The 14,415-nt window shown below is 45.5% G+C and overlaps 1 protein-coding gene across 1 annotated transcript in view; it reads left to right on the top strand.

Moving 5' to 3' along the window:
* Nucleotides 1–1,228: 1,228 nt before the first annotated feature.
* Nucleotides 1,229–14,415, top strand: part of PYGB (glycogen phosphorylase B) — a 59,453-nt gene continuing 46,266 nt past the window's right edge. Inside the window, exon 1 of the mRNA XM_081255558.1 lies at nt 1,229–1,576. Coding sequence (XP_081111684.1) covers nt 1,334–1,576 — 243 coding nt within the window. The 5' untranslated portion in view covers nt 1,229–1,333. The remainder of the gene's footprint in view (nt 1,577–14,415) is intronic.

The raw sequence follows: 14,415 nt of genomic DNA, 5'->3' as shown, positions 1-14,415 counted from the left end.
CCGCCCCAGGACCCCACCCACAGACACTCCCCACATGGGGTAGCTCCCATGTGTGCAGTGGTGAGCTTGCACACCACATGTAATCAGAGCTTTTCCAGATGCCACGGATTCACCCACTCCCCCTCCCTGCCCACCCCTCCCCCCCAGCTATGTCCACCTCTAAGGCTCAGCACCAGAAACTCACGTGAGTGGAATCCTTCAGGCTGTGCTCTTTAGCGCTGCCTACTCTCACTCAGCACTGTTCGTCTGCGTATTGGATGTGGTCTATCATTCTCACGGCTGGGGACTATGCAACTGTGGGAATACGCCACAGTTTATCAGTCCAGCATTGGTGGGCATTTGCGTGGTTTCCAGTTTGGGACTGTTTTTTGGGGGTTTTTTTTTTGCGGTACGCGGGCTTCTCACTGCCGTGGCCTCTCCCGTTGCGGAGCACAGGCTCCGGACGCGCAGGCTCAGCGGCCATGGCTCACGGGCCCAGCCGCTCCGCGGCATGTGGGATCTTCCCGGACCGGGGCACGAACCCGTGTCCCCTGCATCGGCAGGCGGACTCTCAACCACTGCGCCACCAGGGAAGACCGGGACTGTTTTGAATATATGAATATTATGAGCATTTCTGTACGTGCCTTTTGGTTGGTATAAGCATTCATTTCTGTTGGGTATTCTCTTTGGACTAGAATTGCTGGGTCAGAAGTAGGTGTTTGTTTACCTTCAGTGAATACTGCCAGTTTTTCAATGTTAAACCAACCTGTAAGGACTCTCCTTGATGCAGAGACCCCAAGAGGCCAAGATAAGATCAGGGAGGAGCAGTGGGAGCAACACTGAAGCCGGGGACCCGAAGATGGCCCTAGGGAACAGCAGCGGTGGTGCTAGTGGGTGTAGACTGGAGGGTTGCTGGTGAGAGTGAGCAAGAGGGCCCCAGATGAGGACCTGCAGGTAGGAACCAGGTGAGCAGCTTTAGGGAGGGGGACGAGCAGGAGGAGACACTGTCTCAGGGAGTGGACATGAAGAGAGTTGCTGGCAGGAATGGGCCACAAGCTCAGGACCTCATCCTCAGCTCTGGGAGTTGAGAAACTCAGCAATACTCCTTCACCCAGGGGTAGGTGCAAGCCCCTCCAGGAGGCCCCTCCCACCCTGCGACCCCGCCCTTCCTCAGGCCCCGCCCCTCACGTTGTCCGCCGCAGCGCGCAGGCGCACTCTCAGCACCTCCCTTTCTCGTCGCCGCAGCGCAGTGCGCAGGCGCGGCCTGGCAACCGGCGAAGCGGCAGCATCCTCTGTGCGGGCGTGTCCCCGCGGCTTATCTTGCCCTCCTCGTCCTCTTCGGACTACCGGCGCGATGGCGAAGCCGCTCACGGACGGCGAGAGGCGGAAGCAGATCAGCGTGCGCGGGCTGGCGGGGCTGGGCGACGTGGCCGAGGTGCGGAAGAGCTTCAATCGGCACCTGCACTTCACGCTCGTCAAGGACCGCAACGTGGCCACGCGCCGCGACTACTACCTGGCGCTGGCGCACACGGTGCGAGACCACTTGGTGGGCCGCTGGATCCGCACGCAGCAGCACTACTACGAGCGGGACCCCAAGGTGAGGCGGCACCGGGGTGGGGAGAGACCCCCGCTGAGGAGGGACCTCCCCGCGAGATGGGGAGAGACCCCCCCAAGTGAGGATAGACCCACGGGTGAAGAGAGGCCCCTTAAGATGGGGAGCGACACCCCGCTCCCCCCGCCCCGCAGTTGAGGAGAGACCACCGGGTGAGGCGGCCCCGCACACGGCGTCGCCTAACCCTCACCTCGCGTACTGGGCGGCCCGGAGCCCTGCGGTTGGGGCCTGCTGTCCGGGCGGGCAGAGATGGGGGGCGTCACTGGGAAGCCTGCTGAGGAGAAGGAGCCCGCAGTGATGGGCTCTGCCTTCCAGGCGCTCACACCTGCCTTGAAGAACTTCACTTAGCTAAAGGTTGGCCGACGTTAAGGAATTGTTTGTTCTTTTTACATTTTACACACATGTAGGTTTATGGTAGAAAAGTACAAAATATACGAGAGAAAATTTGCTCATCACGTCCGTTGTTCACTGTGTTAAAATATAGGTGCATGTCCTTCTACATCTTTTCCCGTTCTTGAATGTATACGCACACTTTTAAAAAGCATGTTGTATATGCAATTTTGTGGCTCTTCTGGTTCATTCATCAACATTTGTAGCTTTTTCAACAGCTTTCCAAGTCAGTAAATAGGATTCTCCAAAGTGGTAGTTTTCAGTTTGATGGGTATGGGCTTGGCCAGGCCCCTGCTACCAGTTTTGTTTGTTTGTTTGTTTGTTTTTGTTTTTTTCCTCTTGACCATGGAGAGTTCTCTCCTTTCTACTATATTAATGTAGAGTGAAAACTGGTGAGGAAAGGACACACACTTGCAGGCCTGAAGCCAATTTGCAAAGATTTGACTTGCGGTGTACACCTGAGCACTGGGCAGTTGCTTTGTTGATAGTATTTTACAGTATTTTTGTAGGGCGTTAAGAAATGTTTAATAATTGCTAAGTCTAAGATTGGTTGCTTTTCCAAACTTATTCTGGGGCACTCTGTTTTTTCGAAAAGAGAGGTGGTAAAAGGGACAGATTTGTTAGAATACCAACTAGGATCTTCATAGTTAGTATGCAAGACGGTGAAGAGAGAAGTGGCACCAAATGGCTGAAACAGGTTATTTCAGCAAGGGCTTGGGATGAATTTGCCAGGGAAACTGGCCAACAGGCAGTGGCTCCCCCAGAATTCCCCGCTGATGGCGAGCTCTGATTTGCAATATCATTGTTATTCATGTAGCAGGTGCATCTCTGACGGCACATTCAAGGGCAGCACCGTGGGGTCCCATTAGAGTGTTTATCTATATTTAGATCCTGAAAAGGCTAGTGATGGGCTCAGGGATTATGGAAATAACCTTTCATGAACAGGATTAAATCCCTCTAACAAAACAGGTTTGCTCATCCCCACTGATTGCTATGGTGGCTATAGGTGTAAACCTTTGTCTTCTTTAAAGCCACACAGCCTGTAAATGGAAGGTTGTTTGCTTGTCCTGGATAGGAAGGTCATTTGAAAGTGGCAACTTGGAATTTGAGTGCTTCCGTCTGGCTAATTCACGTTGAAAATAAGCTCATCATCTCCTTTTTCTGCAAAAGTTACATGTTTGCTTGTAAAGGACAAGAAACAAGCCCCAGGAGGATCAGAGCTGACAGGACGTGGAAGGTCTCCCAATAATAATCCTGCAGAGCCACATCCCCAGCCTAAGAACGGCTTCAAGGATGTGTGCCACTGCACTGCAGACTTAGGCAGCCTGACGATCTAAACAATAAGTTAAAGTGCTTTTATTTAATATTTTTATTTACTTTAAAATAGTTATGCAAGTCCTTGATTATTGGAGAAAAAATTAGAAAACACAGATAAGCCAAAAAGGAAAAAATTAACTGTAATCTCACCACCTAGTGCTAACACTGTAAATGCTACAAACATCTTGTGTTCCACATCTCTTTTTCTGTGCAGGTAGAAACATTTGTTTTTATTACACAAAATAGTATAGTGCTGTGCTGCACCTATTGTTTCATAACTCTCAAGCACTCTATTTTTGGTAGTGGTAGAAACAGTTGAAGCTCAGTGCTCAGAGGAAGAGTTTTCAAGTAAGCTGCCTGGCAAATCAGCGAGTCAAAAAATCTGGCTAAAATTAAGAAGTCTGCTCTTGGCAGGAGGCAGACTTAGTTCTAAAGATGGCTCCAGGAGTCTCTGAAGTGATGGCAAGGTCAGGACTCCACTGCAAACTCAGGGACGGAAAAGAGCTGGGTGGTGAGGGATGGCTCACAGAAATCCAGGCTCCTCAAGTCCTGGCTTTACCATTTGGCCTGTTTGACCCTTGGGCTTGGGTGGATTTCTTAACCTTTCTTGGTCTCAGTTTCTTCATCTTTAAAATAAGGAAGTTCAAGCTAGGTAATCCATCCCTGAGTACCTTGCCGTTCTAAAACATTATAGCTTTGTGTTTGCTGATAAAATGTTTCCATTTTACATTAACATTCCAAAAAGAATTTGAGAATGCTTAAGCAAGATATGCTGCAAAAGTTTCAACTTCATAGAAGACCTCAAAGAGAAAGTTGGGGCAAGACAGTAAGGGTAGGGAAGTGGGTTAAGTTCAGATACACGGTCAGGACACAAAATGCAGATGTAAGTTCTGGCAACCAAAGCAAATTGCAGATCATGCCCAGTTATGGGAGTCATGGAATCTCTGCAGTAAATTCTAGAATGAGTAGGTGCGAGATTTCTTCCATGGATCTTTAAAGCAGACGTTGTACGATGCGGACAGCTGGCCTGATTGCATCCTTGTAGTGGATGGACTGGCCAGTTTACCACGGCTCTTCCCCATGAGCTCTTGGCATAACCATAATGGTGGACTAAGGAAAGGAGCTCTACCACTGGGTCCAAACAGCTGTCCTAAATATTTCTAGTAAGATAATCATGATGAATACAATTAATCTTAGGGTTTGGCTGGATCTGGGAGTTAGAGGAAGATGATCTAGAGCAGTTTTTTGTTGCCTTGGCTGCACACAACCCCTACTTCTGAAATTTTGTTTTAATTAGGCAGGAGTGGGTCCAACACTGGGATCTTTTTGACCCACTCAACTGTTCTGATGTGTTTGCCCTCATCTGTGTGAAGTTGACCTTGTATCCCATGGGCAAGCTTCCCTGATAGCAGAGAGCTCAGAGTACTTTCTCTAGCCAGAAGCTGGGGAGGGGCCGATGTTTCGTGTTGCTGATTACCCTGACAGCTTGCCAAATGGAAGGTAGGCTGAAGCCGTCATTTATGAGATTAGGAAGCTTTGGGTGTGTGCCGTGATTTTTCTTAGAAGACAGTCTAGCCTCTCCTCCTGCAGGCTGTGATGGTTAATTTTGTGTGTCAACTTGGCTGGGCTATGGTGCCCAGATATTTGGTCAAATATTTTTCTGGTTGTTTGTGTGAAGGTGTTTTCTAGATGAGATTAACATTAAAGTCAGTGGATTTTGAGGAAAGTAGATTACCCTTGGTAATGTAGATGGGCCTCTAATCAGTTGAAGGCCTGAACAGAACAAAGACTGATACCCCCACCATAGCCACCTCCCCTCTCTTCCTCTCCACATCCCTCCCCAGCCAGAAGGAATTTTCCGGCAGAAGGCCTTTGGACTCCAAATGCCGCTCCTTCTTGGGTCTTCAGCCTGCAGGCTCACCCCAGCAGATTTTGGTCTTGGACCCCCATGATTATGTGACCCAATTCCTTAAAATAAATCTCTGTGTATATATCCTGTTGATTCTGTTTCTCTGGGGAACCCTGACTTATACCCAGGTGCTGTGGATGGCTAACCCTCTGTATCTTTATGAAATATTGTAACCGATCTCATTTCTGCATCCTAGCCCTTTATAGATGATTTTTTAAACGTTTATTTTATGTGATTTCAGACTTTTACAAGTTGCAAGAATGATACAAAGAATTCCCATATGCTCTTTATCTGGATTCCCCAAACATGAAACATTTTTAACATGTTTGTTATGTCTTTCTCTCTGTATAAATACATTTTTTCTGTGAACTATTTGAAAGTAAGTTTTAGACTTGATACCCCTTTACCCCTGAAAACTCAAATGTGTGACTCGGAAAATCAAGGAGATTCCCTTATACAACCAGAGCATTTGGAAAAAACTCAGGGTGTTCACACCAACATGGTGTTGTCACCTGCATACGTACTCAGCTTTGTCAGCTGTGCCGCTGATAAGAAATACAGTGAAGAAAACTGAGAGAACTTTACACATCTTTCCAGATATACCTCCTTTTTTCCCGCCCATTAAACAGAGCAGGCTCTAACCCATATGGAAACTCACACATTTTAAGACATGAAGCAGGTAAACAGCAGGCAACAGATAGCTGGCTCTTTTCTGCATTGTAGAGAATGGGGCTGTTGGGATATGGCAAAGGGAAGAGAAATGAACACAGAAATTTAGAAAGGTAATTGGACAACTGAAAAGTCTGGTTAAATTTCCTCTAAGATCAGGAACAAGACACGGTTGCCCACTCTCACCACTATTATTCAACATAGTTTTGAAAGTTTTAGCCACAGCAGTCAGAGAAGAAAAAGAAATAAAAGGACTCCAAATCGGAAAAGAAGAAGTAAAACTGTCACTGTTTGCAGATGACATGATACTATATGTAGAGAATCCTAAAGATGCTACCAGAAAACTACTAAAGCTAATCAATGAATTTGGTAGAGTAGCAGGATACAAAATTAATGCACAGAAATCTCTTGCATTCCTATACACTAATGATGAAAAATCTGAAAGAGAAATTAAGGAAACACTGCCATTTACCATTGCAACAAAAAGAATAAATATCTAGGAATAAACTTACCTAAGGAGACAAAAGACCTGTATGCAGAAAACTATAAGACACTGATGAAAGAAATTAAAGATGATACAAACAGATGGAGAGATATACCATGTTCTTGGATTGGAAGAATCAACATTGTGAAAATGACTACGTTACCCAAAGCAATCTACAGATTCAGTGCAATCCCTATCAAACTACCAGTGGCATTTTTCACAGAACTAGAACAAAAAATTTCACCATTTGTATGGAAACACAAAAGACCCCAAATAGCCAAAGCAGTCTTGAGAAAGAAAAATGGAGCTGGAGGAATCAGTCTCCTGGACTTCAGACTATACTACTAAGCTACAGTAATCAAGACAGTATGGTACTGGCACAAAAACAGAAATATAGATCAATGGAACAGGATAGAAAGCCCAGAGATAAACCCATGCACATATGGTCACCTTATCTTTGATAAAGGAGGCAAGAGTATACAATGGAGGAAAGACAGCCTCTTCAATAAGTGGTGCTGGGAAAACTGGACATCTACGTGTAAAAGAATGACATTAGAACACTTCTTAACACCATACACAAAAATAAACTCAAAATGGATTAAAGACCTAAATGTAAGACCAGACACTATAAAACTCTTAGAGGAAAACATAGGCAGAACACTCTATGACATAAATCACAGCAAGATCCTTTTTGACCCACCTCCTAGAGAAATGGAAATAAAAACAAAAACAAATGGGACCTAATGAAACTTAAAAGCTTTTGCACAGCAAAGGAAACCATAAGCAAGATGAAAAGACAACCCTCAGAATGGGAGAAAATATTTGCAAATGAAGCAACTGACCACGGATTAATCTCCAAAACATACAAGCAGCTTATGCAGCTCAATATCAAAAAAACAAAGAACCCAATCAAAAAATGGGCAGAAGATCTAAATAGACATTTCTCCAAAGAAGATATACAGATTGCCAACAAACACATGAAAAGATGCTCAACATCACTAATCATTAGGGAAATACAAATCAAAACTACAATGAGGTATCACCTCACACCAGTCAGAATGGCCATCATTAAAAAATCTACAAACAATAAATGCTGGAGAGGGTGTGCAGAAAAGGGAACCCTCTTGCACTGTTGGTGGGAATGTAAATTGATACAGCCACTATGGAGAACAGTATGGAGCTTCCTTAAAAAACTAAAAATGGAACTACCATACGACCCAGCAATCCCACTACTGGGCATATACCCTGAGAAAACCATAATTCAGAAAGAGGCATGTACCACAGTGTTCATTGCAGCACTATCTACAATAGCCAGGACATGGAAGCAACCTAAGTGTCCATCGACAGATGAATGGATAAAGAAGATGTGGCACGTATGTGCAAGGGAATATTACTCCGCCATGAAAAGAAATGAAATTGAGTTATTTGTAGTGAGGTGGATGGACCTAGAGTCAGTCATACAGAGTGAAATAAGTCAGAAAGAGAAAAACAAATACTGTATGCTAACACATATATGTGGAATCTAAAAAAAAAAAGGTTCTGATGAACCTAGGGGCAGGACAGGGATAAAGATGCAGACATAGAGAATGGAATTGAGGACACGGGGAGGGGAAGGGTAAGATGGGACGAAGTGAGAGAGTGGCATGGACATATATACACTACCAAATGTAAAATAGATAGCTAGTGGGAAGCAGCCGCATAGCACAGGGAGATCAGCTTAGTGCTTTGCAACCACCTAGAGGGGTGGGATAAGGAGGGTGGGAGGGAGACGCAAGAGGGAGGGAATGTGGGGATATTTGTCTATGTATAGCTGATTCACTTTGTTATACAGCAGAAACTAACACAACATTGTAAAGCAATTATACTCCAATAAAGATGTTAAAAAAAAAAAGTCTGGTTAACAATGCCTTCAACAGGATCTTCTGGAATAGGAATTATATGTAATTTCAGTTTTAGCTGAGTGTCTTTTCTCAGCCTTGAAACACCATTTTTTTTTAAAGGTGAAAGTAGCTCTGTTGAAAACACTGACTTATAACACTGAGTCACAAGCGTAGTTTGACATGGTCCAGATCACTTACTATAAATTGATTAGGCTCTGGCTATCTGTCAGGGACAAGGTGGCCTCCATGATTATCTGGCTCTGGGATGGGGTGAGTAGACGCTTTGTAGAGCTTAATGGCACATAAGGTGGAAGGCAGAAGACTGTGACACTGACATCATGTAACACAAAGTGAATTTGTTTCCTGCAGAACTAAGTGATCTCTGAGTGTAAAGTCCCTGTAGATTTTACAGGGATAAAATACTGTAATTTTATCATATTTTACATTTTCCAAGTTGACTTTGCGCAAACAGACCTGTGTTCTACTCCTCGGTACCAGTACCTAAAATAAAAAACAGAATTAGTGGTCCACGTTGAGACACAGCCCACCAGTTAGGGGAAGCCAAGGTTCCTCGGCACTTCGCTCTGAAAGAAAGTGCGAGTGTGACTTCATAGGTTGGGCCTTAAGAGGTGTGGTAGATAGCGCTCAGCATCCTCACACAAGCACAGTAGTGGTTTTATAAAGCTGTTTCCTCCAAAAAGCCCCTCAGACGCATGTACACGGGGACATGCTCCGTGAGGACAGGGGTGGAAGGGCCCCTCCCCCCAGCAGCCCTCCTCGCACTGAGCTGCTCGGGCAGGGCGGCAGGCTGGAGGTGGCCTCAGTGCCTTTGTAGAGGCTGGGGGGCCCAGCGGAGCTGACTTCTGTGTTGGGTCAGTGGTCAGTGTCCCTGTGTCATGTCAGGGCCAGCTCTGGCTGGCGGGAGCCACTCTGTGCTGCGAGAGGGCAGCTCGTGGGTTAAGACGCCGCTGCGGCACCGACAGAATCTGATAGACAAGAGGAGTGAGGCTGCGTGTTCCTGGCGCAGGCAGACACCTTCCTGGCCAGATCTGCCTGTAGAATCAGGTTCTTGCTGGTGATGAAGTCGATTGCCCCAGTCTGTGCTTCAGTGCCCTGAGTGTTGAAAGTTTTTTATTTCCTTTTCCTGCAGAGTGTTCAGACCCTTCCAGTAAACAAGGACTCTAAACACACTTTTAGGAGAGGGAAAAGAAATTGGAGGTCTCTGAAAGTCCTGTTCTATGTATTAATCTTGGTTGTATAGAGAGCAAAATGAGGCTCTACCTATTGACATTAAACTCCATTTTCACAGAGTTCATTAACTCCTAAGATTCTTCAGGAGAGTAATATGTTGTATAATGTTTGTGTTGATCACATTTTCATCTGTGTCGAAGAGCTTTGTTTATGCTTTTCTGTGATGTTACCTGTTGGTGTGGGCTTTGCATGTAATAAATAAACTCAATTTATAAAAAACTTAAGGCTGCCTCTAGGCCATTTAACACTTGTTACAGCCATATTGCAAAGAAGGGACTCTGCAAGAAAGATCAGTGACCTAGTTCAGGCCTGCAGACGGCCCCCCAGAGCTGTGTGGCAAGGTTAAGGGGTCCCTGCTGTTCTCAGGCTCAAGCAGGTGAACATCTGGTTCTCGATTGGCACCCCTGAGCCGAGAGGCCCTGTCCAAGATTGCACAGATGGCGCCGGGGAGGCTGGAGGGGCTGGAGAGGTAGGAAGGGGCTGGGCCGGGCCTGCGATGGCCTTGGGCCTGCAGCAGCAGAGTTTGGGCCTGGCAAGGAGCTGGCCCTTTGCAGGTGTTTTTTTTCCAGAATTGTCACCCTGTTCTTTAGGTTCCACACCCCTCCCTGAAAATCTGGCCAGGTGAGGGGACCAGCATTGCCAAGTCCCAGGTAGGCATGGTGCTATCAGAGACATAAAGTGACCAGGTCACCCCACCGGCCGCTGCAGGAGCCGGGATGGGACCCAGTCCGCGTGGTTCAAAATCTGTGCATGTCATTGGCCGGTTTCTCAAGCGCCTTCTTCAGCTTGATGGTTTCACACTGAACCATCTTAAGGAAACTGGGGAAAACAAAATCAACATATGTGAGGAAACAATAAAAGTTCTCAAGTCACACAGACAAAAACAGCAACAGAAAACAAGGCACAAACCCTGAGTCCAGAGCTCCAGCCAAGCACAGCCTGCAGCGGTGCCTGACGCAGAGCTGACTGTGGTCGGTTCTTTCTGAGTGGACAGTGCTGGGGGGACCCTGGATGCCATGCTGCTCCTGCTGCCCTCTTGTTCAGGATGCCGCAGGAGGCTGCCCGGGCAGGTTTACAGAACTAAATACACAGGTGAACCCTGGACACCCATGTTGAACTTGGGAGGAAAATGAAAGAGATTCAGAGGCTTTAAGACTGGGCCTAGCATTTTATCCCTCAGCACCCATCTTTTAGAAAAAGAGATAATCAAGCTATTTTCATAGTGCTAGTTAAAAGTTGGAAACTTTAGTAGAAAGATCGAACTACAACTTTTAAAATACATATAGATAAGGCAAAATAAAAACATCTTAATCATATCCCTGACCTGCCAACTTTTTTTTTTTAATATTATTTATTTATTTTAGGCTGTGTTGGGTCTTAGTTGTGGCACTCGGGATCTCTCATTGTGGCGCACAGACTTCTCTCTAGTTGTGGTGTGCAGGTTCCAGAGCGCGTGGGCTCAGTAGTTGCAGCACACGGGCTTAGTTGCCCCGTAGCATGTGGGATCTTAGTTCTCCGACCAGGGATCAAATCTGCATCTCCTGCATTGGAAGGCAGATTCTTTTTTTTTTTTTTTTTAATAAATTAATTTATTTTTGGCTGCTTTGGGTCTTCGTTGCTGCGCGTGGGCTTTCTCTAGTTGCAGCGAACGGGCTTCTCATTGCAGTGGCTTCTCTTGTTGCAGAGCACAGGCTCTAGGTATGCGGATTTCAGTAGTTGTGGCTCATGGGCTCAGTAGTTGTGGCTCAGGCTCTAGAGTGCAGCCTCCATAGTTGTGGCATACGGGCTTAGTTGCTCCGCGGCATGTGGGATCTTCCCAGACCAGGGCTGGAACCCGTGTTTCCTGCATTGGCAGGTGGATTCTTCTTCTTATTTTTAATTATTTTAAAAGTGTTTAAAAAATTAATTTATTAATTTATTTATTTTTGGCTGCATTGGGTCTTTATTGCTCCACGCGGGCTTTTTCTAGCTGTGGTGAACGGGGGCTACTCTTTGTTGCGATACATGGGCTTCTCATTGCAGTAGCTTCTCTTATTGCAGAGCATGAGCTCTAGGCGTGCGGGCTTCAGTAGTTATGGCACAAGGGCTCAGTAGTTGTGGCTCACAGGCTCTGGAGCGCAGGCTTCGTAGTTGTGGCGCACGGGCTTAGTTGCTCTGTGGCATGTGGGTCTTCCTGGACCGGGGCTCGAACCCGTGTCCCTGCATTGGCAGGTGGATTCCTAACCACTGCGCCATCAGGGAAGTCCTGGAAGGTGGATTCTTAACCACTGGACCACCAGGGAAGTCCCCTGCCAACTTATTTTTTTAAATATAAATCTGATTATTTATTTATTTATTCATTCATTTTTGGCTGTGTTGGGTCCTCGTTTCTGCCCGCGGGCTTTCTCTAGTTGCGGCGAGCGGGGGCCACTCCTCATCGCGGTGCGTGGGCCTCTCACTGTCGCGGCCTCTCTTGTTGCGGAGCACAGGCTCCAGACGCGCAGGCTCAGTAGTTGTGGCTCACGGGCTTTGTTGCTCTATGCCCTGCCAACTTTTTATAAAACCTCTTGGGAGAACCCCATAAATGGGCATGGCCTTCATGTGTGCCTAGAAGAAAGGAATGGCTGCTCAAAACATTCACTCACTCTCTCGGACAGCTGGGTGTTGTCGTCTCAGTGTGTTTTCACGTTGATTACTAGGCCCCATCTAGAGGGAGGAGTGGTACCGTGCTTTGGGAACCCCATATAATAATAAATCAGTTCATGTGTAGAGTAAATAGCGTCCAGGACACTGAAAAGTCAGGAGGAAGCAATGGGCCGTGAGCAGCAGTGACAGCGGTGGTGGAGCAGCGGGCAGCTCTGCAGAATCACTCGTTACACTGACACGTGTTTGTGATTTAAAGGACACTGGAATTTTTTTGTGTGTAAGCATGTTCTTTCAATTTGTAGGTTTAATACATATGTAAAGTTTTCTTAAATTACATATTGAAAAAATTTTTAACATTTTATTCATTTGCTTTCTTCAGGAACACTAATTATGCAGATGTTAAGTATTCTTTGTCTTCTGTATGGGTATTTTTCTCTCCAGTCCTCTTCATGATTTTCCCCCACTTTGCTCACTTTTCCAGATAGCTTTTTGTTTTCAGCTGTGCTGCTGTTTTGCATTCAGTGCTGCCTACATTTCTGTGGTGGTTTTATCTCTTATTTATTTTACTTCTTTCCTGTGCTTGGTTGAGTCCCTTTGTTACCTTATCAGTGTTTCTTGATGTCTTAGATGGGTCTGTGTTTATGGATTTCATGTGGCCCTTGGTAAATGTTGGGTGTTCTTTGCCTGTTGTATTTCCTGTCTGTTCTGTTTTTCTTCTCAGGGTGTAGATCCTGAGCTCCATTTCTGAGTGGTGGGGATTCTTCCTGAGCCAGTTGCTTGCAGCTGGATGATGGTTCAGGGCCTGCTGTGTGCAGCATGGAGGGAGCAGCCCCTCCTGGTTCCCAGTTTTGTGATGTGTGTGTGTGTGTGTGTGAGAGTGCACGCAACACAAGTGTGAGCGAGTGCGCAATGGGTGTGAATGCATGTACACGTGTGGGTGTGTGAGTGTGCACACATGTGAGTGTAAAGTGATTCATCGGGCTCAGAAGGCAGAGACCAGCAGTGGACAGTCACCCTCATCCCTCCCCTGCAGCTTGGTGGTGAAGTGGTACAAGGGGCAGTTTCTGGCTGAGTTCTGCCTCCCTGTTTCCACCTCTGTTTTCCTAGGGTCAGTGAGTTTTAGGGAGAAGTGGACAGAGACATTTTTATCCTACCACCTTTACAACTGGAAGTATTCTATCTTACATACAATATTTATTGAGATAAAATTCAGATAGCATACAATTCACCCATTTAAAGTGTACAGTTTATTCAGTGGTTTTGGTATATTCAGAGTTGTGCAACCATCACCACAGTCAGTTTTATAACATTTTCATTACCCCAGAAAGAAACCCCACGCTTTTTAGCTGTTACCCACCCTAAACTCCCTGTCCGCCTGTCTTAGGCAACTACTAATCTACTTTTTGTTTCTGTAGATTTACCTATATTCCATATAAATGGAATCATACAATATGTGGTCTTTTGTGACTAGCTTCTTTCATTTAGCATAATGTTTTCTAGGTTCATTCTCATTGTAGCTTTATCAGTACTTGATTCCTTTTTATGGCTGAATAATATTCCACTGTATGGATATATCACATTTTAGTTATCCATTCATAAGTTGGTGGACATCTGAGTTGTTTTCACCGTTTGACAATTAAATACAAGTCTTTTCGTGGACACAGGGTTTCATTTCTTTTGGGTATATGTCTAGGAGTGGAATTGCTGGGCCAAATGGTAAACTGTTTAACTTCTGAGGACCTGCCAGACTGGTTTCCAGAGTAGCTGCACCATCTTACACTTTCATCAGCTAGTTTTCAGATCCTTGCTAACCATTTGTTATTATCTGATGGCTTATTGATCATAGTTGTACTAGTGGATGTGAAGTCGCATCTCATTGTGCTTTTGATTTGCATTTCCCTTATGATTCATGATGTTAGGCATCTTTTCATGTGCTTATTGGCAATTTGTATTTTCTTTGTAGAAATGTCTGTGCAGATCCTTTGCCCAACCTACCACTGGGCTGTCTTTTTATTATTGAATTGTTTATATATATTCCTTATACACATCTCTTACCAGCTATGTGATTTGCAAATATTTTCTCCCAGAAGAACAGAGCTGGAGGTATCACGCTGTGACTACAGTCACAAAGCTACAAAGCTACAGTCATCAAAACAGTATGATACTGCAACCTAAATGTCCACCGACTAATGAACGGGTAAAGAAGATGTGGTACATATATACAATGGAATATTACTCAGCCATAAAAAAGAACGAAATAATACCATTTGCGGCAACACGGATGGACCTAGAGATTATC

This window comes from Mesoplodon bidens (assembly GCF_964165515.1).
Source record: "Mesoplodon bidens genome assembly, chromosome: 15".
NCBI classification, from domain to species: domain Eukaryota; kingdom Metazoa; phylum Chordata; class Mammalia; order Artiodactyla; family Ziphiidae; genus Mesoplodon; species Mesoplodon bidens.
Note: the sequence above shows the minus strand (reverse complement) of the source record. Positions and strands in the feature narration are given on the sequence as shown.